This window comes from Ostrea edulis, chromosome 4, assembly GCF_947568905.1.
Source record: "Ostrea edulis chromosome 4, xbOstEdul1.1, whole genome shotgun sequence".
NCBI classification, from domain to species: domain Eukaryota; kingdom Metazoa; phylum Mollusca; class Bivalvia; order Ostreida; family Ostreidae; genus Ostrea; species Ostrea edulis.
Window position 1 is genome coordinate 53702256 of NC_079167.1, and position 26533 is coordinate 53728788.

General features: G+C 33.7%; 1 protein-coding gene across 1 annotated transcript; it reads right to left on the reverse strand.

The window, feature by feature from the left end:
* Positions 1–271: 271 nt before the first annotated feature.
* Positions 272–26533, reverse strand: LOC125668209 (uncharacterized). The gene is made up of 5 exons (XM_048902046.2): positions 26240–26533; positions 18180–18391; positions 10002–10151; positions 4596–4865; positions 272–1639 (listed from the first exon to the last, which is right to left on the reverse strand). The coding sequence occupies exons 1-5, from the start codon at positions 26260–26262 to the stop codon at positions 1491–1493; spliced, it is 804 nt and encodes a 267-aa protein (XP_048758003.1). The 5' UTR covers positions 26263–26533; the 3' UTR covers positions 272–1490.

A 26533-nucleotide genomic window follows, 5' to 3' on the forward strand; every position in this document is an offset into this window, starting at 1 on the left:
ATATACATGAACAAATAAGTCAGAACCTACATATATAAAAGTCAAAGTTAACTTTTGAATGGTTAACATACCAAACAAAGACATACAAAAGGCAAAGTAGAAAGCCTTTTCAGGACTATGTAGCAACTATTAATGATATAAAACCACTTAAGATACAATGTTGCTTCAGTGAATATCAATAAGCACCAAACCAACCATTCAATGTAGTTTGGATTATCCATCTACCTGGTTACAGCCCTTTTCTTCACAAGAATATACCAAACAAAGATAATGTATTTCTCATGTTTAATTACACAATATCTGGTCATTTCATTTGTAGAAAATAATGTCATCAGCTATATAAATATGTGCTACTGTCTATCAAACCAAACATGCTGGAAAGTACACAGAACTACGATAAGAGTTATAATAAAAAACTATAAATAACCCTTCAAATACAGTCATGTTTTCCTTCAAAATTAAGTACTCTTTGTGCATGAATCCCAATATAACTCAGTTTTTATTCCCCCATAATTACCTAAATTCAGAATTTAAAATATTCTGACATAAGATGGTTATTTTTCAGTAAACAAGTGAAGGCTTTCATATTATGACAAAGGTTCTCTTTCTAGTACACTTCAGTGACAGAAAATTTTTTGCTTGTCTATAGCTGCACTGACGTTTTCTCAAAAATTAGTTTAAATATTTCTTTCAAGCTTTGAAATTGGAGATTCACAGGACCGAAAATGGCCTTTATCATGCTTTTAAGGATGGATTCTTGTCATATTATGCAGACAAAATAAAAGATGTGCACTGTATGTGCCTATACATGTAGATGTATATATTTTCTTCATTCAGATTTCCCCTCTAGAGGACAATCTATTTCTTAAATGATCTGTTAATTCTACTTTATGTAGTTATTACATATATGTATTTTATTACACAAGCATTGCCATACAAAAACCTCTGAATTTTTTAAGCAAAAGATTGAAATACGACAAAATTTCATAGCTATCAGAGGAAATTTGGAATTATATCTTAATGAATTAGGCTGTATATTTGTTGCTAAGTTCTGTAACAACAGAAATATGTTTATATATAAAGTTTCTGGTGCACATCAGCAGAAGATTTGTAATAAACCACTAGAACATGAACTAATGTCTACTCTAATGAAATTCCAGGATCCTCTAGCATGACCTTGAACAAACCTTGACACTGAAACATCAACGGTGACCACCAGGTTTTGTGTGTCAAAAGAATGTATTCTAAAATGTTTGCATGCAAAGTATCACATCTCAACATCTCCAATAAACAGAAGAATCCATCTTTAAAGCAGAAAGCGTACACTTTTTATTTTTGGTGGGGGACATAACTCTTAAACTCTCCCTTTACATTTTATTACTCTAGCATGGGGGAAAGATATAAATTTGTATAACAAATTTACAAAGGTCAATGTTACATTGACATGCATATACAGTATGTACATTTGATTGTAAAAAGTACATTAGACATCAGGAGTCACGATCTTGTTTGAATTTCTTCTTAACCTTTTTGCTCCTTTCATATCGTATAGTTTCTGCCTCAAGTGCACTAAGTTCCATCAGTCTCTGTTGAAAAGATGCTGGAGCACCAATAACTGGATCAATGTACCTCGGTTCAACTGTGTAAAAAAAACACTAGATTTTAGGCTTCTGTCATGGTATACAATTTTGTTTAAAGTTTCATACTACAAACAACAGCAAGCTACGTGAGCATCAGACAATCACAAGTGTTGCATGTTGATGGTGTAACTGTAACAACTATACAGTCTGTACCTTTCAAACCTCTGAGAACAAGTTGTAGTCAGACCTTTATCAAATCCTTCATTACAAATTTTTACCTTGATCTTGACCAAAAGTATCACTTTGCCAAATTGTAATGATTTGTTCTGATACACCTTTACTCTCAACTTTAGCTTTGAAGATGTGTGTGAAATTTCTGTGCTCAGAGGCAAAATCACATGACACTGATTTGATGATTTCATGATAAATCTAAAACTACTTCAGATACTGTATGTGTATTTTGTACTTACTGTAAATTAATTATATAAACACTTTCATCTCTGGAAATGATTATAAAAACATTTGGCATCAATAGTTTACGCTTACACGTGGACTATCATATACCTGTGATTATTATTACATTATCTAAGCCACCACCTGTATACAAGTGATTTATATACACACAAGTCCATGATGACTATGTCATCTAATTTTAGGCAAATTCTCTACATAAAAATATACATATTTACATCTACTACTGATATTGCCTCAGTGTAATGAGACTGGGCTCGGTAGAGATGTTAATGACTTCATGCTGCCATGTGTATTGTACTTTATCATGCATCCGAAAAGATATCATTTCTGTTCATTGATACTTTTATGCTGATCATAAATAAACCCATTTGCAACTTTGCCAAAATCACCAAATTTTTTTAAAATGCTGCTAATATAAGTACACATTCAGTATATAATGAAACTAAATGGTATCCTTGTACTAATGAAATTATTTTTATCTGCTTTATACACATGTATGACCTTTTTATATTCAATTCCAATACAAAGTTAAATGGGCAAAACGGGAGGACCCCTGATGTGCAAGTTTGGTATAGAAAAATCTGAAGGGTACAGTGGTTCTTCATCAGAAGATACTTTCAGTGACTACAATATTTCTATAAGTTTTTTCTTTTTAAATCATCTCTCCATTATTTAGGATTATCTCCTGAATTCTTTTTATAGTATCTGTGAAAGCCCTTGGCTAACAAATACTTTGGAACAAATTCGATTAAAATTGGTACAGAGTTTTGAAGATATTGTCCGAATTCAGACAGTTTTCACACTATACAATGCACCAGCTTGTGGACTGCTTATATTAAGTTCATGAAGCCTTTGGTTTAGGTGAGCTAAAATATGTATGTATGTTATAGACAGAACCACAATGTAAACTAGTTTATACAACTAATTGTGCAATCCTGTATAAATAAAGGATATTATTAAATATCTCTTATCAAATTCAAACACATTACATTAATGATTCTGTAGATTCATTTTTTAAGGGATTTCCAATATCAGAATTAGGCCATCATTAAAAAAAATTTTGTTTGATGTACTCCGACCAACATTTTTCAAGTCGGGTAGGTAGGTCGGTATTTTTAAAAAAAATTTTTTAATGTCATGAAAATCAGATTTACAAACTTACTGATGTTTTCATTAAACACGTAACGCTGCCAGACAGAATATAGTTTAGAACATTCATTTTGTACACATTGTATATGATACACGTAAATCTTCCAATGTCGTCTGAAATTTTCTCAGGACATTTTGTATTCGTCACGGATGAGGACCTCTACAGTTGTTAATAAATAAATTAACACCCCTTTTTATTACCACCAATTGATTCTACTATTTGTGGTTTGACATTCATAATAGTAATCACTTAAACACTTTAATGTGATCCATTAATATCCAAGTGAAATACATGATGACGGCAATTTACAATCAGTTTTAATATTGCCCAATATAATTTTAATGCCAACTTCCCCGCATCGTTCAATTTGTTGTGATGATCATGTTCCATTCATGTGTCTCAGTTTAAGAGCAAAGTAAAAGTGCCTTTCACCTATTAAATCGTCATAACATTTAAATAATCCCATATCAAAATCTTTTGCGTGCTTTTTCAGAAATATATATCACGCAGACTCGTGGTCCGCCATAATTTCGGTGCGCTATCTCACGTGATTTTTTATTTAAGTAACATGGCTTTCAAACTTTTGTACACAAATACAATCAGGCCTCGACGGGGGAGTTCGTAGCTTCTTGCTCTATCTTGTTGGTAGATAATGTGGTAATTTGGAGCAGGGATGCGGTATATTTGATCGTTCATATAGAAAAGTGTTTGAAAAGTTCCCGGATTAACAAATGGTCATTATCAAAGTGAAAGTAGAACCAAAAGACACCCAAAGAACATTTTGATACAGTGTAACAAAAATTCTGTAAAACAACTAGTCAAAAAAAAAAAAAGGCATCAACTTTAAAACTAGTTTGAAGAATGTCTACTTTCCAGGGAGCAAAAAAAAAAATTAATTAAAATTTCTAAGTGTGGAAAAAACGATTGGGTCGGGACAAATTTCACAGGTCGGTCGGAGTACATCAAACAAATCAATTTTTATTTTAAGCCTTACTTTGTCTTGTATCATGCATGTATTATGATTGTTCATTTAACTTGCAAAGAATAGCATTGTAGGCCCTGTACAAAGCATGTAAATATTTACCTTACACCTTCACCTTTAATTTTAAGGAACTTATAAAGATATTTGTGTAAGCTGGTAAGTACACATGTCATTGAAAACAGATTCTACAAAATCCTTTACAATTACAGCAAAATCCCTCCCCAGTGTAGACCTTTACATTTAACTTAAAAACCAAACGAAACATGAAAGACAGCACTCGTAGGAAGTTTGATAAAAATTTCATGTTTAACATCTTTACATAACACTAAATGAATTAATACTAGACATACATGCATGTGAAATCTTACATGCCAATTGCATTTAGAGAGAGAAAAACAGAGAGAGATACCATCTTTCATATTGGAGATTTTCGATGATTGAACCAGAATTGGTTTCATCCCAGCTATATTGTAGCGCCCTCTGTTAGTCTGAGGTAATCCTGTAGAATTAGATGTTCCTTGTGATGTAGAGATGTGCATATTTCTGCCTGTAACATTGGTGATGGAATTGTTTGTAAGAGAACTAGCACTACTTGTGCTACTGTTCAACTGCTTAACAGAAGTTTGAGCATTTGGACTCCATATTGTTCCCATGGCAATCAAATCCTCCGTCTCTCTTCCTGTAAAGGCAAATGAGGTTTTTAGAAATACTAACACTGTTATGCATATGCATTCAATAATTAAGTAAAACTAGATTCTACCCTGTCAGGAGAAGTAAAAACTCAGATTTGGTGAAAACAGGACTTTTCAGATGATTATTTTCCATTAACATTAAACATAACCAGTAATTACAATACCATTATTGCCAGTCAGGGTGAGGCAACAACAAAACACTGGCTGTATCAATATTGCCAGTCAGTCAACACACTGGCTGTATCAATATTGCCAGTCAGGCAACACACTGGCTGTATCAATATTGCCAGTCAGGAAACAGAGATGACACAATGCTGAGAAAAAGGAAACCCTGCTGTCTATAGACAGATTAACACGTGAAGGACGAATTACCAACACAGAACTAAAAATCACTCCACATAAAATGAGTCCAAAATTGAATGTGCAAACCTTCCAAGGTCATTTCTCTTTGTTAATTATTTTACAAAAGGTTTTTAGGGAAGATTTGGGTCGGTAAATTGAAATGAACAAAAAGTTAAATAGCAAATCCGTTTTTAAATCTAAAGGATACCACAGAAGTTACAGAACAATACACCATACAAATCAATGTACTGAAAGTTGATAGATTTGACCTACTGCTGGGATTATTTTATGGAGTTTATACTGTATATTTATTAATGTACTGAGATATGATAACAAGAATTCCAACTCCCTTATTACTAATGTCATGAAGACAAACTTCAAAGCTTTTTGTCCTATCCCTATAATCAGTTTTGAAGGGAAAAATGGAGAAAATCATTTCCTCTTGAATGATCTGATACCCCTGCTTTACTTTGTTTCTTTATGTAACTACACTGGTTATCATATCAAAATGTAAAAAAAAAAAAAATAATAATTAATCACTACAAGTAAAACAGAAATAATGAGCAATCTGCAAAACTTAAAACTTAGTCGATTATTGAACTTGTCAGTGTTTGTTGGTTCTGCTTTATAAAAAATAGAAATATGTTGATATATATTGTCTCTGTTACAAATTAGAAAATGTTTATAACAAACCAATAAAAGATACAACTAGTGCCTCAGTTTCAAGGTCCTCTTGTATAGATAGATGTGAAACAAAAACAAGGAATGCAACAAGCAAGTTTTTCTGTGTGTCAAAACAATGTATATAGAAGTTTTTGTACCCACAATAAGACATTTCAATGCATCAAATATATAAGAATCCACCCTTAACATAGCTCACTATACATAAAGACTTATGCATTTCATGACACCACATCACAAGATGGCGATTCAAACGTTTTGTAAAAAAATATTTGTATCGATTGATTTGTATACATATATCTACGTAGCTCAGTGGATACGCAGCTCAGTGAATAAGGTATCAGGTTGATGACTCGCAGATCCTGAGTTCAAATCTGCCAGTGTCTTTTGTTTATATTTATTGAAATCAATTTTTAAAATAATGTTTTTTCTCTCCAAAATTGCAATTTTTGGGGGCCTTTTTTGACATGTTTTTGTTACATATCATCATACCTTTCATGATTAAATCATTTCATGCTGATTTAATAAACTCTTTCCTAGTGTAGTGAGCCACCTTAAGTTAATGATTTCATGTTGCACACTACAGAATTGTTGTTACCAACATACAGTAATGTATCGCATATTTTCCCTCATAAATTCTAAATCTAAAATTGGGGACTGCACACAATCCATTTGACTAAAAAAGATTTGTCAAGTCTTTCCAAGATGGTCATAGCTAGTTAGGTGTTTGCTTCATATGACACCATTACAGGCAAATCAATATTACTTGTAAAAATAAGATGCCCATGGGCAAAATTGCTCACTTGATCAATTTTAGATGCGATTGTAATTCTTATGTAAAATTTAAAAAAAAAAAGAAGACATACCCTACCTTGCCATGCAGAACATGTGTAAAATTCACACAAGCATTCTTGCATATTAATTTCATATATACATGTATTGTTCCTTAATCATTCTTGAAAAGAAGATTTTTAAAAAAAAAGTTTCTAAATATTTCTATGTAAAACTTTGAACCCCTTCTGTAGCCCCATTCTGGCCTTAGGCTCATTGTTTGAAAGATCTTTAATCTTCATTATATAAGGAAACTTTCATACAAGTCTTACATGTAGCTAGCTCTTCTATTTCATTATTTGAGAAAAAGGTTTTTTAAGCACCCCATCCTATTTTTACTATACTTAAAATTATCTCCTCTTAAACAAGTAAAAGAGGGGAGGTGGCCTTTTATTTGAACAAACTTGCATCCCCTTTACTTATGCACTCTGTTGCAAGTCTGGTTGAAATGGGTCCAGTTGTTCTTGAGAAAACAATCAAAAACAAGAGGTACTGTGAGCAATGCTCACTAAGAATACCCCCCGCTTACCCCAATCTCCCAAAGGGTGTTGGTAATAGGTATAAACTACCTCTTTTCTGAGTGTAAAAAACAAATGGCATGACAAACCGAACCATATTGCTACTTCAATATCCAGTCCGCGTGACCTGTGACCTTTTGACCCCAAAATCGATAGGGAACATCTTCATCCCATGGGTAGTCCATATGTATGATATGGTGACTGTAGGTGGAAAGGATAACGCTTTAGAGCCCGGAAACCATATTGCTACTTCCATGTCCAGTGTGCGTGACCTTTGACCTTTTGACCCCAAAATCAATAGGGAACATCTTCATCCCATGGGTAGTCCATATGTATGATATGGTGACTGTAGGTGGAAAGGATAATGCTTTAGAGCCCGGAAACCATATTGCTACTTCCATGTCCAGTGTGCGTGACCTTTGACCTTTTGACCCGAAAATCGATAGGGAACATCTTCATCCCATGGGTAGTCCATATATATGATATGGTGACGGTAGGTGGAAAGGATAATGCTTTAGAGCCCGGAAACCATTGCGTCTACAGACGGACGGACGTCTGGACAGACGGACGGACAGACAGACAGACAACCCGATTCCAGTATACCCCCCCCCACAACTTGTTGCGGGGGGTATAATAAGGAGAGATTACAACAATGATAGACAACTTTTAATCAGAAAAGCTCACTTAGAGACAATATGTCTGCTTTAGGGGAAGGGGGACAATATTTGTATTAGTTTTTAATATAAGTTTGATATAAAATTACAAAATGGGTGCAGATGAATCAGGTTATTATTATTCACTGGGACGTATTACACTGGCCCCAGTTCTATGTACATCTTGTGTGATGTAGCTGAAGAACTGTAGCTCTCTAGAGAAAAAACAGAATTGAACAGAGAGCTACAGATTCATCTGTCATGAAAAGCTTTGATTTACAACACAGCTTTTTCTACACATGATTCAGGTCTTAAATCACTTTAATTTTACATTGCTGTCACAAAATTTTAATGTAGAAAAATTCCTAACACATTTTCCAAATGCTAATATTTATTAAAGCCCATTTCAAACTGAAAAGTCACAGAAAAAAAAATTGAGCTGTAAATGGTTTTTATAATGGGTGGATCATAGCTCTTTGGTCTATTCCAAATTTTTCAGTTACAGTTCTGCAGCTATGTGCATTGTTGCACTGTAGAAATTTATAGTACAATGACATGTTAAATTAAATCATGTCAGCATAGTGTCATTCTGTGTGACAGCACAATGACATTTTGCATGAAAATGTGTGTTTTGTGTCAGCCCTAATCCTAATAAGCGTTATAATTTAATGAAAATAGTCTTCTGCAAATTCCATAGAATAAAGAAAGATCACGAAGTGTTGGATTAATAATTATATGAAAGGTTAAAATATTTATCTTTCTGGTTCAGAAGATCTTTTGTATAGTGTACCGTACATTATTTTCACTCATTCCCCTGATTATATCCTCTTGGTAAGGAGTATAATCCTGCATTAATTGGTTTGTGGCATTTATTAATTCTTAGGAAGATGACAGTGTGAATAGTTTACAGATGACAGACATACTGACAAACAATGGACAAACTTCTGTCAGAAAAAAAGCTCATGTGAGCTTTCAGTTAAGTAAACTATTTGTTAAAAGTAACTAGAATAAAAGACGATTTTTCTGATGACAACTCTAATAATCAGAAACAGAAGAGTATCTTAAGCAGAGTAACACAATATGTTTCCTCTGGGTGACAGAATAACTCACTTGAGTGTGCCTTATACCATAGAAGATGTTTAATAACACTAGCATTGATGCGAGGCAGATGAATCTCATCATGGTCCTCTAAATCCCTCAACACAATTCGAAAATTGGCCATATTACACACAAGACACCAAAACACATGTCCACAGAAAAAGAGGTTTCTTCAATTAGTAAATACTCTTGTTCAAATTTGGAGGGGAACCAATACATAGTTAAACTTTGATGATAGACTAGATTTCTTTGTTATTATTCAGTTAAAGCTAAATACACATCTTAATAAATCAGTTATGTATTGACTAAACTATCAAATTGAATGCTCTCTGAGAGATAAATCAACCACATAACAATTTAAAATTCTCAAACAATTGAATTGACAACTGTCATAGGGTATTCCATGTATAATAAAGGACATTTCAACAAAAGGACTATGTACAATAGGGCCTTAATATGTCCTTATATAAACTGAAATATTTCATATTACATGTCTTTATGAATGAGTACACATACACTCATTATTAGTATGACTAGCATTATAGAATAAACATAAGTAGGTGGAAGAGTGTGGCACCTTTTTAGCTTTTTTTATTCATTGGTTCTTGAGATTTGAAGAATTTTTCTTCACCACACCCTATTTTGCCCTCCATCTGAACAAACTTTGTAAGGAAGTGAATGGACCATGGAATGGGTTTCATTCAGCTCAGCCAGTGGGAAAATATTCAAATCTACACAATTACATGTTAATTTGGCAAACTGTGCTGCTGTTGGTCTTATGATTCATCAAAATTGTTCCTCTAAATCCAACTATTGATAATTCTACTAAAAGATAACTAAAACTTCTCTCATTTATTGCCTGATGCTTATTGTGTGATATCGGCCACTTTGAAAATTCACAAATACTCTTGCTATGATGCTGTACTTGGCAGAAATAACTACGCAGTTAATTGGTTCCCTTTTTGTGGTGAATAACGTGAATGGAAATTAAATTATATACCCGAAGGAAAACTGTTTGTCCTCATATTGTAAGTTTGTTCTCCTCTGTGAATCCCGCTCCGAACTCCATTTGTTCTACAATGTAGATGTTTTGGGGAGGGATACAGTTGATGAGGTCTGTGGTTATCTTCACTCTCCTTATACAAATTCACTGTGAAATGGAAAACAAAACGATAAGTGCAATCTATAAAAAAAAGAGTTACAGAAACTCAAACAAGAGGTCCATGCACCAAATATGCTCACCCAAGTCATCTACCCTATACAGAGATCAATTATTTGCTTGGTTTTGTTTGTTTGTTTGTTTTTGTTTTATTTGCAAATTTTTCTCGCCACTAGAGACATCACCAGCTTATAAATGTGATGTGCCACAAATTTAGACCTATGCACGGCACTCTAGAACAATTTAGTAGTGGGGACGCAATTCTTTATCTTTGGTAAGGATGACAGTTACAACGAAATCAGTTTATAGCGAAATTCTGCTTAAATCAAAGTAACATTTCCGTCCTCTTTGTATAAAACATTATTTGATTGGATATAACAAAATCCCAGATCACTATGTTCCATCACATATGATAAGTTCATACAACAAACAGGTAAGGTATGGATGACAGTGTTTATAGTACCAGGTGAATTTGATAAGAGCTTTGTAATAAGAAATCAAGTTTCAAGATAAGAGATCTTCTGTGTAGGAGGTGCATTTAGTTTACTCTGAATGCATAAGTGGGACAGAGTGCACCAACAGTCAGTGAGGATGAGGATGAAAAAATATTCAGCTTCTGTTTAAAGATGTAAAATTGATATACGAAATACATAATACTATTGAAAGAAATGTTTCACCAAAATTCAAAACTAAATCAATGTCAAATTGCAAGTAATATCCAAGATTTATAGTATATATACGAGTAATGAAATAAGGTGATAAGAATTTCATGTGTTATATTTACTTCCTGAATACTTATTACTTACTTGGTTTGTGTTTCAATCAAATTTGGGTAATGGAACTGCGTATGAAAAACTTACTGTGAATATTCACTAGTGCAATGATGGGCACTTGTCCCACCCCGGAAGTAAACAAATTTGTTTTGCACCTAGTTACTGTATACAAGAGTTCTTAAAAGAGAAATAATGTGGACACATATTGAACTCCTATTGTTTTTAAAAACATCCTTTTCATTTATTTTGAGCTATTGCTTGAAAGAAGAAAAGACCATTTTCTTGAAAACAATAGTGCAAATATCAACAATGTTGATAAAAAGATTAAATAATCAAAGGCTATGCAACATTTTGTTGTTTGTTGACAAATACCTTGCTCATCCATTTGTAAAAGCTTTGATATTTCTAACCCCAAATTTAACTTAGATGTCGATACAGCTATGTGATCTAGAATTATAACGCTTTGTTAATTGTTTAGAACTATTAGAGGTAAATACTAGATTATAAGATAGCCCGCTGAAAGAATTAGAGAATTGAATGGTTTCTTCATCCTATTATGTGCTCACACATTTCTGGCATTTAACGATTATCTATTCTAAGTTGACTTTTGAAATCTTGGATGAAGCATGCGGCACATGGAGCAAACTAATTCATCTTAAAGCTGACATGAATTAATAAATACGTACACATTTCTCATCTTATCCGCCATATTTCTCTCAGGTAGCCTAATTTACTATACCCGTATATACTCCAAATGTGATTGTCACACCTGAGTGATTTTTCTAGGTGGACTCGACCAGTGCACATCTCCGATAGTAATATATAGGGAATGCGAAACAAATAAAATCACATTATAAAATATTATGCTTTGCTCAAAATTACAAAATATTTATTGTATACCAATGCAACATTCCGAAAGTTTAGATAATTTAGAAAAAAATGCAAAAACAGAAGCTTTTCTTGCATACATCAAGTGCATGCAAGTATTTGCAGTTTCTTATGAAATAAATGCGGAGAAATCATTCGCCAATTACATACTGATAGAATGGAATAAGCAAAGAGCATAAAATATATTATTTATATCAATTCTTGCAAAATACAGGTCCGTGCCATATGCATAATATGTAATGCACATGGCATATTCGCCCCCAAAAAAACCATATCAAACACGGACGTCTATTTAACAGGTATCGGAGATGTGCACTTACCGAAAATATTAGATTCTCTTTATTCTGATAAATCCACGAAACAAAATGATAAACTCCATTTGTATCTCGTTAGAACTTTACAACACGTTGTCATTCCATTATACAGACTGCGACACACTTCACCCGTGCCAAACAGGGTGTCTTCAATCAGGGGAGATATCAGAGTAAAAAAAAAATTCTGTATTGCATGCTTGTCTGGTCGAGGTTTTGCAGTTTATAGAAATCGGGAATCTAATCATATACACTGAGCATCTGGTTGGATATATTGCGTGCTCAATTCAAATTTATTGATGATCATATACAAATTTGGATATACAAATAAGGGAATAATGATCGAATATATACATCTGTTTAAAAATGCGGGTATTACATTTGCAATACATAATAAACAGTTGATTACACAAAGACACATATAAAAGGAAATGTATAAATGAAAATATAGTTTTATTGTTTCTTTGGGAACCACATAATTATCTACGGTTTCTGTATGTCCATATTCATTGATTGAACGAGAGAGAGAGAGAGAGACTGTCCTACTTCGATGTACAATATATCATTTAACAGAAGGAAAGAAAATTGATTACTGATATAATGGTAAGCTTATAAGCATTAAAAAATTCCAGCTATTTAAAAATTTGTTATTGACAATATATTAAAAACTTACAGGAGTTGATGCTTATAATTGAATTAATTACAAATTAAAAAAATATATATCAGTTTAAACTGCATGTAGAAAATACTGACTTTGTATGTTAGAATAGCAGAAAAAAGTAAATTGTCAAAAAAAAGGGGGAGAGCAGACCAGCCCAGCCTCCCTGTCCACCCCAACCCCCTGTATACATGCCTGAAACAACATATCAATTCGTGTTGAAACAAATGTGCATATCTGCATTTCATTAAATTCCAAAGGAGCTCTAATTTACATGTTAATTATTTTGTATGCAAGATTCGTTCCCGAATTTAGAATCATGCTTTCAGTCAGACCAGAAATGAATTCATTTTGAAGTACATCTAGTTTGAATGCAAATGTGGGGTTCCTTCTTTTAATTTCATCAGACTCATTAGAACCCCCTCCCCCAAACTATGCAGCTTTGTTTTTATTGATATCTAAATCGGCATATGAATCCGGATATAAATTATATATAATGATTTTTCGTGATCATATAGATATCGATACTATAAAATGTTTATACTCTTGCCTTTTGCATATCCTACTAATGCATTACAGTAGATTGACACTGTATCATACCAAATAAAACCTCAACACGAATTTTACTGATTTATGAATTCTAATATCTTATCGAATACATTTGAATTTGAAATTTCGACGTACAGCGGTGTGTCTATTTTCAGAATACATGTATATTGATTGCGCCAGATCTACGAAATGAAAATAATCATTATGGCATGTTACAGAAACGTTAAAACACACATATGCTGTAGTCCTGCAATGCATGCATGTGATTTTTCTGAATACATGTATTTATGTATTCGTGAATGAAGTTCCTACGCTTAAAACTATCTTGGCCTTTATGCATTTTGTTTTGTGATTTTGGTTTACCATTCCTTACACTGTGTAAATGAAGGAAAACTTGGTAAAGGGTGCAATTCTACACCATACAATTAGTATGCATGCATGTGTTGAAAAGCAAAATGTACATGTAATAACTAGACATGTATCGTCATTTTTCATGGGGAGGGGTTACACCAGGAAGAAAACAATGGAAAATTGGATTCTTCAAAATTTCTTGCCATTCAAAATAATAATTAAAAAAGATTAACAAAAAAAACCAATAAAATAAAACAAAAAAACCCCAAACAAACCAAGATGTTTTATCCGATGTTCAAAGTCCTAATGTGGAAGCGAAGGGTTAAAAGAGTCTTTTACTTTGACTGCCTCAATAATTTCCCCCTACACTTCATTTTCTTCCATCTTTGGGGGTGGGTGGGATGGGGTGGTTAGAGTCCTCTACTATGAGTGCCTCATAATATCTTCATTTTCTTAATTGGTGGTGGTGTGTGTATCCTACTATTATATCAGAACTTTCAAGCTGGGGTCAAGTTTGGGGGGGGGGGGTGTCACCCAATATATTTTTTACTTGCATTACAAAATACGGCCTCTCACTTCTGTCGGCGCGGGTTTGAAACCCGCTCGCGCCGGTAAGTGAGAAAGTTTCCCAGTTTACTTTCGGAAGGTCGGTGGTCTCTTCCCAGGTACATTGTATCTGGTTTCTCTCTTCCACCAACAAAAACTGGGCGCCACCAGATAACTGAAAAATTGCTGAGTGTGGCGGAAAACAAAAAAACAACAACAAAATAACAAAATAAAAATGGATATTGTTATCAAAGGTGGGGGACAGACACTCTTTCCCCTCCCCTTGATTCTATGTACCTTTGTATTTGGGAGAGGACCTACATAAGCTATATTGCCTGTTGCCCAATCCTGTTGAGTTTCTCAATAAAATATGTTTAAATAAAAACAAAATTCTATGTGCTTGATAACTATGCATATGATAAACTCAATTATTACACTTTGCATTACTACAATTTGCGTCGAGTTCAACGCAGAATGTAATAAAGCAAAATGGCATAGATATATAAGATCTATTGAGCGCCGAATTAGCATAAACTGAAGTAATTGAAAATAACATTATTTAAAGGTATGTTTAATTTCTAATTATTGCGTGCTTTAAATGAATCAAATAAATCTGTATTATCAATTAATGAAAGCAATATTGAGTTACTGTTCTTTTATATTGAATTAACGATATCATTTGTCTTAATAAGAGCTCGATTATTAGAAGATCATCGTTTGAATCCCCCCTCCCCCCCCCCCCCCTCTCTCTCTCTCTCATCCCATACACTCATACAGTGTTGTATATGCAAATTATCTATGCAGAAACAATTTATGTACCTAAATGATTTCCTGATTTATAAATCTGCAATACTCTGACCAGTAAATCATACGGTATAAGGATTCATGCACAATACAGGGTAAATATTATACTCTGATACTTCCCCTGATTGAAGATAGCTGCATGATCGGCACAGGCTAAGTGTGTCGCAGTCTGTACAATGGACAATGTTGTTTGCTGTTGGAATACAAATGGAGTGTATCGTTTTGTTTCATGGATTATGCTAATAAAGGGAGTTTTACTGGGAGTTTTACTACTACTTTGAGTATTTTCGACAAGTGTACACGTACATCTTCGGTCCTTTACAGATATTACGAGTAGACCCAGGCAACTAGTCATCCGCATTCGATGCTTTTTCATGGCGAGCATACATGACCATGTCTTCTTTATACGTACAGTAGCATTTATGTATTTGCATTTTGCTTGAAGTAATTGTGAATGGTATAGATTTTATACCCTTTGCTTATTCCATTTCATCAATAGATCTAGATAATAGATGATATATTTCTCCCGCGTTTTTGTATAGTTTTGACATATTTATTGCAAATGTACGCACATTCACATAAAGAAAAGGCATTCTATATTTATTTATCCAAAGCTTTTAGAATGATTTACTACTGTACGATATGTTTATTGTAATTTTGAGCACTGCATGGTGTTTCAAAATGTGATTTCATTTCTTCTTGATGTCCTATAAATTAGTATCGGAGATGTACGTGTTACCTGTCGAAGCTACCCGCACAGGTAAATCGAAGACACTGATGTGAAGTGAAGCATAGCAAAACTCGTCCCCTTATATACCATGCGAACCCTGATACATATAACAATAGAATATCCAACTAATATGGCGGATTAGCAAAGAAATATGGCGGACATATAGAATTATACTATATTTATTAATTCATGTCAGCTTTAAATCATCTACCTTTGAGAGCAAGGCTGAGGTCATTGAAGAGGCTAATCATACAAAACATGCCCTGTAATGTCGTGTCATTCCAATAGAGAAATCCTTGTAATTATGAGATGCTGTTTTTCTACTTTGAGATAATCCCAACCATTCATAGAAAAGACATTTGCCAAGATGAACAAAATTCACTGCATGTGAATTACATAATGACAGAGATAGTGATAAATTTGAACATGACAGGACAGAACCACAACCTGTTTCTACCTTAAATACCACTATAAATGTGTTTTTTACAGCTCTGATATCTTAATATAAGATATTTCAATTGCTAGAGAAATTCTTATACCCATTAGACAAATTAAGAAAAACATGTTTCTGTATTATTCCACTCCATACAATATGGTTCAAAATTCAAAGTGTACATGTATTTCTCTATTAGTAAATAAGTGGGTAATCAGTTTATCTTCTAATTATTGGTAAATCACAGAAAAAAATGAAAGACATGCAGATATAATGAATTATTTCCCTTGAAAAAGACTATTTACAATAAAAAAATTCCTTGTGCTATATCTAATTAATTATCAATGATAACTAACTTCTCTGGGTAATTCCCCAGTATGGTTTGGAGCTATAAAACATCTGTGAGCTTCTCAAAGGTTTCTCAATACATTTTAAGAGAAGTTGAAAATGGAGTCAAAGTCAGAACTTTTCTAACTCGTTTTCAAGCATGTAGGTTTAAATGAGATCATCAAATGTCCACGAGCAGATTCATCTCTGTCAGATACTTTACAGGCTGATTGAAGCAAAAAGCTGCATGAGACAACATTAAGTCCTTTGGAATTCAAACAACACCAATGGACAACTCAGTTACATGACTGTTGACTTTTTGGTATGGGATAACTATAACACATTAACATCGATGCTGAAAATTGATTGATTACGGTATCATAAATAAATTTGGCTGTGAAAAAAAAAGTATGCATACAGTAGTACAGTACGTATATCAAAATAATGGTGACAGAAATTCAGAAGACCTTGTTGTGTACACTGCACCAATTTCTGCCACTGCCATACTTCGTAAAATAAAATACAGTATATCCAGCACTCATTATAAGGTCAGTTAGCTAACCTTAAATATATTATACAGTATCCTTTTTGGGGGCCTAATTCAACACATTTTACCCTTGTGGACCTTCAGAAGATAAATCATTATATGCAAACAGCCTCATGTATCAATGTAGATTCAGGTTTGTTCAAATCATGATCCACATAACCAGGATGGGGCCACAAACAACATTCAGTTTTGGATAGAAATTATGAGAAAAATTCTTTAAAAATTGACACACTGTACATTTGAGGTTCTTAATTTTATATCACTTAAAACCCTTTTGCAGCCCCCTCCTCCTGGGGTCAAGGTTTAAATCCTGACTGTCAATATGTAAATAAATGTTGTGTGAACCTCCCAAAAAAAAAAGGGGGGGGGGGGGGGTAAACAGACTTCAATCCTTATTACACTGTATAATGAAGCTTTCATATAAAGTAATATAGTTTTGCTTTCTGACTCAATGGTCCTTGAAAAGAAGAAATTTTAAACACCCAGCATAAAATATTTTCATTGTTTCTGAATTATCTCCTTTTGGAATTAATCTTGAATCAAATGTATTCAAGGATACTTCGTGCAAAGCTCATCAAAAAGTGTCTATGTGGTTCTGGAGAACAAGTTGAAATATGAAAAGTTTATGAAAACATGTAAAACAAAAACAGACAAGTTTCAATTAGGAAAGCTCACCTGGGCCTATTGCTCTAATACTGTAACATGGTCAATCATGTGTAGAACAATTTATGTCATATTTGGCACCCGAAGAAAGCATGATGCTTAACATCCAATGATGTATCTTCCATGCAAACATCTTCCAGAATAAGGGCCAATAGTTACTTGATCAAGTCTAAAACAATGCCTTCTCCAAAAACTATAACCTAATTAACATTCAGACACTGCACCAAATCTGAAGCTAGATGGTAGAGAACATTCATACATGCAACTTTTCTAGGAAGGTGCATCATAACTTGGAAATTGAATAGAGTCCAAAAAAGTTAACCAGGAGGCAGCCATTGCATGGTGTATCACAAAAGCCCTCTCCTACTTCATCAAGATGAGCTAAAAATAGCATATCCCAAGGTCCCAAAGATGATTGTTTAGAGGATTGAATTTGTACCTTTTTCTGTGGATACAGATTTTCTTACACCGCCTCTGTCACTGGAATGTCGAACGTTTGAATCTGTGTTTTCTGAGGATGAAATTCTCGATTCCTTTCCACCTACATCAACACAGCTGTTTTGTGCTCCTTCCACATCATCTGATTGGCTGTTTTCAATTCCATAAACAATATCAGCAGTTGAGTAGGGCACAGTGTGAGTAGAAGAAGAACTAAAATTTATAACAATAGAGATCTCAAAATATTTACCTAACGTTCTCATTCATGACTGTTATTGTTCTCCACAGTCTGAGAACACAGAGAAGGTCATCCTAACAGTGCGTAAATTTCTCAATTTGTTTTAATTGCGCATAATGAAAGCCGAAGGCATCCATTTTCTAGGAGAATCTGGCAGGTCCCCTAGAAATTTTTCCTAAAAAAGGAAGTAAAATCGCGTGTTCTGAGGTTTCTGTATCACAATGTCATCCTTGATTGTTCTCATATTCCTGGGTGGAATGACAAGCAAAAATAAAGAACAATTAAATCATCAAACTTTGTAACAGTATGAAAAAATCAGGAACAAAATCTAATTCTTATAATATTTTATATACACCAATATTCACTAGAACAAAACATGAAATCTGTCTAAAACGTTTGATGAATGTACTGACAAACATGTTGTTTTGAATTCTGAAGATCCCTGAAAGTTCTCTTTAAAATATCTTGCAGTGGGAGGGAGGGGGGTTCTGAAGAACAGAAAGGGCCAGTGTGTGTGTTCTGCCCAGGTGTTGTATCTGCACTTAATGAGGATATTTTCATATCAATCTAAATAAATTGAACCCATGTGTTTCTTCATCATCGCAAACCACGGGTTATTGTTTCATTCTATTTCATGAAACAATAACCCGTGGTTTGCGACGAAGGTGTTTCTTAAGATGAAAATTTTCAAAAAATAATTAAATAATTATAGGTATTCCTATTCGAAATTTGACTGCCTTTATGACCTGATCCTGCACTTAGGGGTTATGAATCAAAAGTACATGAGGACGATTGTATTTCAATTTGAGAAATTGTACCCTTATGGTTTTTGTTGAGAATATATCTTTGCCACCACACCTTCATGCTTGTAACCAAGATGTAAATAAATCTTAACATAGGCTATATGAGAATGCTTGCATATCGGTTTAACATAATGTAACCTTGTGGTACTTTAGAAGAAGAATATTATAAAATGTTCCTAATGTATTTCAATGTAAAAACTTTCAATCCTTCTTGTGGCCTCACCCTATCCCTAATGGCCATAGTGTCAACAAACACCAATCTACATTATGTAAGGATACTTACATATGAATTGGACAAATTGTATACTTCTGGTTCTGAGAACATTTTTTTTTAAATCCCATATACATGTATTCCTATATGGAATTTGAAAATTCCTGTTCAGTGTCCTGCTCTAGCCCCAGGAGATCAGGATGTAAGCAAACCTGTATCTACTCTACACTAGATAATGCTTGTTGTATCGTTGTGTTTCTTGAGAAAAAAATCTTTAAACAGTTTTCCTCTACAATCATGTAAATTTATGAATCCTTCATGTGACCCCATCTTATTACAGGGCTCGAAATTAACATATGCCCGCTAGTCCATGACTGGTTAAAGGTCTGGTGGACTGATTGACATTTGTTTTAGTCAGTTCCATGGGACTGGTCAATTCTTTAAAACATCAATTTGGAAAACATGCTTATGGAATCTTATTATTAAACACTCATTTAGCATTCCTCTGTAGATATCAAACGAACCCGATTAGTAAATATAAATCTCACATTTAATTAGTGTTACAATATTGTCTGAGGCATATCTGACAAGTTAAATTCCATTATTTTATTTTAATAACATTAATGAAATATGTTTAATTATTTCTGGAAAACTCTGTGGGATCGGTAAATTTTTCTTCGGACTGGTTGAAATTATACCCTATTAGTCCGGCTGGACTGGTGACAAAAAATGTTAATTTCCAGCCCTGTATTATCAGTGGTCCTTCTTGTGACCTCACCCTATTATCAGTGGCCCTTCTTGTGACCTCATACTATTATCAGTGGCCCTTTTTGTGACCTCACTCTATTATCAGTGGCCCTTCTTGTGACCTCACCCTATTATCAGTGGCCCTTCTTGTGACCCCATCCTATTATCAGTGGTCATGATGTTAATAAACAAGAATTTACAAGTTTAAAATTAAGTGAATATACATGTACTCACTAAATGCAATAAAAAAAATTCTTTAGCAACTGTGTTATCTTAAATATGCTCGCACACTTTATTTTTCAGTGACAGAGACAGACTGTAATAAAGACTTAAATATATTAATTCACAACACTGTTTAACTGCCTCTATAAAAAGGAAACGGGGAAAACAAATATAACTTATTCTGTTCTTGAATTTGTATAATAAAAGGTATTTACATTATAGAAACTACTTTATTGAGGTCTCCAGATACACTGCACACCAGAAATAAAGGAAATGTTTTATCTGTTTTTGGTGATCTGCCCTTAATTTGCATTGTTATCAAAGTGACTAGTCAAATTTCTTTGGTAGTCAAGAGATGTTACCAACTACAGGTCGGTAATGACAGAGAATCTTAGCTGAATCCTGTTGGAGACCTTTGCTCTTCTTTTATCTTCTACTTTGCAAGAACTGAACTTTTTCAAGCATTTCTTAAATCCAAATCCAATATGAACCTTTCCATATCATTATCACTTGAGTAACACGATGGGCATAAGTTTATTGCAAAAAATAGAAGGTGGGGAAAGGGGGGGAGGGGGCACCCGGAGGACCATAACTCTCCCAAAAGTACTTGACCTGTGTATTCTATAATATATCTATATTCCAAATTTTAATTCAATTCAAAATGTCCATACATGATTGATATAATGAATGGAAACTATGAATTGTTTGAAACTTTATAAATCCATTTTATAAGTCAAAAATTATTCAACCAGAACCAAATAGAAATTTGACCAGAATATTCTCATCATGTACCTAGATACCAAATTCCAATTCAAAATGTCCATGTATGACTGAGATAATAAGCAACAAGGGTACTGAAAACGGTATATAATATGCCAGTGAGAAGCTTATATAGGGTGTTTTTCTTAAAATATGATTTGTAGAACTTCGGGTAGTATTCGCCATCATAAGACTGTGGCATACTTTCTTTCAATCATATGAATAAAAAGTCCTCCTAGCTTAAAAACTGTGACAGGAGGTAGATAGATAAACCAAGAGTTCTGTGTGTAAAACATTTCCTAAAATTTGACCAAGTTCAACAAACTGTAAATACATGTATTTTAAACATCAAAGAAAACTTTAAAAATTTGATAATCAAAATCCTTGCACTATATGCACATCTGCGAGTTGTTTACAAGGGCCCTAGCTTCAAAATTGTGAGAGGAGTTAAAAGGACAAACCATGTCCTTTATTTAATATAATATCTCTTCAAAATGGACTAAGTTAAACAACCAGTAATTTTCTCAGAAATTTAAGAAAATCAAAATCCTTGCCACATGCACATCTTCCATACCCATATAAATACTCTGTAAAATAAGATAGTTCTCACTTGCAAACTGTGGGAGAAGTTAGACAGACAAATCATGTACTCTATGTAATGTTTCCACAAAACTTTTCTCAAAAATTGAAGAAAATCAAAATCCTTGCCACATGCACATCTTCAATTCTAATACACAAACTCTGTAAAATAACAAGCTCCTTGAAAACTGTGGGAGGAGTTAGCTGGACAAATTATGTAGCCTCCATATATCATTAATTTTCAAATAAAGGGGCAAAACTTTTGCAAGAGAGGTCGAAATGGATCAAATTTACAATGTGATCTAGAGTGACTCACAAAGAAGCTCTATAACAAATTTCAGCTTGATATGTGATAGAGAAATGAAAATAGAAACAGACTGAATGGACAGATGGAAGGACGAACATACATACATCACTGTACCATAATATGTCTCATCTAAAGACAGGCATACATATAAAAACTGAGTTGTTTGAAATTTTCAAAGTCCAAGGATCACAACTCTGTGAAAACTATTCAACCAAAACCAAGTAAGGACTTGACCTGGATATTCTCATGACGTATCTATATACCAAATTTCAGTTGAATAAGTACATCTGCAGCAGAAATAATGAATGGAAACTTAATTATGAAGGACAGAATGATGGAAAAATGGAAAAGGGTAACAAAATGGTGGGGAAATAACAAGCTCACATATTTTGTACAAACGTCCTAAGAAATCAAATTTAAATCAATGTGAACATTTTGACATCTATTATGCTGATGATATGCAATATGGTGCAGAAATATTTTCATTAAGCCAGTGCCTGCTAAATTAAAGCCACTTGGTAAAGACAGACCTAACTTTTCCCTCTGCTAATAAACCTTATTTGAGATCTAAATAAATTCAAATATCACTGATTTTATTCATATCTTGATTTCATTTACTTTTTTGTTAAACATTTTGTTTTTGCTATATCATTTTTATATTATTTAAACTTAAGTGTTAGATACTTATCATTTACAAAACTTTTCTTTCATTTATCACTACAACAAATTGTACAAATCGCAGTAGCTCAATGGTTACAGCATATGATTAGTGACCAGGAGATGCGAGTTCAAACCCCATTCATGCCATGTCTGTGTCAAACACAAGACATAAAAATAGGTCCCAATTGTTCCTTCTCTTAATGCCTGGTAATTTCAAAGTGAGAGTTATGGGTCTTTTGGATATGACTTTAAAACGGAGGTCACTTGTCGCAGCAGGCATTAGCACTTTAAAGAACTTTCGCTGCTACAGCCCTGAGTACTATGCACAGGTCTAAATTTGTGGTACTCCACCTACAACTGGTGATGTCTCAATATAAGTAAAAAATAGTCAAAGGGGTGTGTAATAAACACACAAAATAAAATTTATACTGACATTTTCATTTGGAAGTGTTGACCTTAGTTCAGGAATCCAATTTCCCAAGCTGAAACTTTGCAGAACAAAACTTATCCATGTACATACAGAGAGATCAACTTTTTGAATATTTGGAGTTAAGATACTGCTTCCACGTTTAGAAAATGTTGTTCGGATCAAAATACATAAAATTTACTGTGCACTAGTCTGGCGCATGCCTGATTCAATTTCCGCTATGCTAAGGGGCAAGATCAAGAGATTAATGTCGGATAAAAATCTAAATTCAAATACAGTAAAATATCTGTATCTCGAATATGGTTTATCTCGAATACCCCGCTTGAGTCGAAGTCGACCGCCGGTCCCGGCCGTTTTCCCTATATAAATGATTAAAAAAACTTCTGATATTTCGAACACGGTAATCTCGAATACTCCGCTTATGTCGAAGTATTTTCAAGGTCCCATACCCTAAATTCACCTGGTTTATCTCGAAGAGCAGTCAATTTTCTGCTCTGCTTACCATACCTGGCGTCGTTAAGTCACACATTCACACCCGCAGCTATATCAATTATAATTAATGACCGCTAATCCACGCTCGCCTTTTCCGAGTAGACCCAGGTCGCAAGAAATGGTTCAACAGCTTGAGTGATTAGTGAAGCCTTTCAACATTATGGCTAAAGTTCACCGCCAATTATGAACTAACACACCCGATTCCAGGGATGGTGTTTTGAAAGACACACACTCTATCATTAACATGTGGGTTAGATAAATGCACAAAATCGTCGAAGTACGCTTGAAGGTAATGCTCTTAATAACGATAATGCATTTAATAATACACGCTTCATCATTAAAACTAGTACAGAGAAAACACGAAAATTTCTTTAATAAACATTTAAAAGTTTGGTTTTTTTTTAAAATCCGTCTTTTTTTGTTTCTTACATGATAAGTTCTTTCATTACAACGCAATAACTACATCCCAGTCGAGCCTGGACATCAGTAAACTTAAAGTAAGCATACAGGCATGATCATCTTAATTTTGAAACACATTGTGAATTCAATTGGATGTTTATATATATTTAAAAAACGAAATGTTTGTCTTTGAAATTCCACAATATTAATTTATTAACTTGTATTAACTATAAGAAACGGCAATGGGGTTTTTGTTTATAATGCAAATCCCATACTATGCATCAAATATCCTCCTTCAAAAAAAATATATCCAAGATTGATTTTGGATATCTCGAACCCCCAGATATCTCGAAGTTTTTTCGAAGTCCCTCGGACTTCGAGATAGAGATATTTTACTGTAGTTGGGGGAAGGGGGAGGGTAAAACTTCCATAAGTTTCTGTCATCTGATATCAATTACACTTAAGTGGAAAAAGAAACAAGAGGTCCATGGGCTTCATCACTCACCTAAGCAGCAGTTCCTAGCAATAAACAAGCTTGAGCAAACTTATCATTATACAAGCAGCTTGGTTCAGAAATCTTTTTTCAAAGGTAACGACTAAAAATTTATTCATTATCAACCTTAATTATCAAATTTGACTACAAATTCATTAATTATCACATGCCCTTGTAGACAGGCATGGCCTTTCATATTAACAAATTTCATCTAATTTAAGGATGCTTTGAGCCAAGTTTGGTTCCCTACACATTCGCATGTAAAACTTCGATCCCCTATTGTGGCCCTACCCTAACCCAAGGGGTCATGATTATAACAAACTTGAATCTCCACTATGTCAGGAAGCTTTCATGTAAATTTCAGCTTTTCTGTCCCAGTGGTTCTTGAGAAGAAGATTTTTAAACGACCCCACCATATTTTTGCATTTTTGTGATTATCTCCCCTTTGAAGGAGGCATGGCTCAGGTGAGCTAAATAGACAAGTGACGGTTAAAAACCACATAATAATATTTCATTTCAATGAACATTTCATAGCAAGTTTTAATGTACACTCTCATTAGTGAATAAACAATAGAAAAGGTATGTACAGAATGTTCTTTATAATTGTATGTTTTTACTTGTTAATCGATTTGTTTCAACATTCATCATATTTAGTGTTAAGGGGTGGGGGTGGTGGGGTCTTGGTGAAAACTATATGAATTTAGTTTTTCTATCAGACATTGAACTTTTGATCTTGATCCTATAATGTATCTGCACTTTTTGATACACAAATGTTTTACCCAAATATTTATTGAAAAGAAGGGTATGCAAAATATGGTTAAAGTATATTATATTTATATCGCAAAGTGTACACAGAAATATTTGAGTGTGCATTTTGCAATATCATATTTAAAGTTTTTCTATGAAGCACAAAAAGATCTTTCTTACATAAAAATTTGATATTTGGAACAGGTGAAACCAAATATTTTCATACTAGCTTCTCCCTCCCTCCCTCCCTCCCTCCCCGATCTCTTTCTCTCTCAAAAATGATTCAACACTTCTTGAACTACATCATATATTATAAAGATGAACTGTGAAACTCATGGGAACCAATAATTTTGTCTGTAATAATAATAGTAGTATGGGTCTGTAACATACTACCCCCTAATAATAATAATTTTAAAAAAAAATATGTAGGGGTTGGTATGGTATAGAACTATTCATTACTGACACAATTACCAATTCCTATGCTAAAACTAGGCTTATTTAAACATCAAGTTTCTAAGAATTGGATAAAAAAAAAAAAAACGGTTTCAATTCAATATATCGTGAAAAAAAGAGATCATTTTGCATGAAAGATATAGTGAAACTTTAGGCCTAACCATCTCCTTATACTTTAGTATATTAGCCTTGCTGTTTGTCTATATGTAAATAAACAAATTCATAGTATTTTAATCAACACAATTATTTCACGGTATTCTCTCTCCTTCACACACATACACACCGAAACTTTAAGAGTGTTAGGTAGATCTATCATAAAGCACAAATTATCTCACATGTCAAATTGGGAATGATATATCTAGATCGATCTAAGTCTACCTTGCCAACAAATGTTTACAGTAACTACAAAATGGGGTTAACCTACGCATGGCGACAACTGTACGTGACAATATGTACAGTACTTTATCGTTTATGCCATGGTTTTTAGCATCTATATATAATCAGCCTAATTTAAAAATACCTACATGAATTTAATTCTTAATTGCATTTCCTCTAGTAGAATTCTACGGTGGTACCACGTACGGGTCGATCCAACAATAAATGGGGAGAGACTAAACGCCGAAATCGTACCGGAATGGCGACCCTACTATCTGACTAATGAACTGAGTAATATTTATGAAATAAGATATCATTGATTTCTTTTTATCGTATGTACTTTGAATAAACATCTCTACCACTCAAACAAAAGGTTTATGGGTCACAAGGCTCACTTGAACCACCTTCTTCATAGGTGGGATATATTACATACGCAATTTTCA

Coding starts and splice junctions, on each gene's coding strand:
- LOC125668209 (XM_048902046.2), bottom strand. CDS start 26,262: ATGCAATTAAGAATTAAATTCAT. Junction 18,392..26,239: donor CAATTAAGAATTAAATTCAT/GTAGGTATTTTT, acceptor TATAAATTTTAG/TTCTTCTTCTACTCACACTG. Junction 10,152..18,179: donor ATCTGTATCCACAGAAAAAG/GTACAAATTCAA, acceptor TCCATTTCACAG/TGAATTTGTATAAGGAGAGT.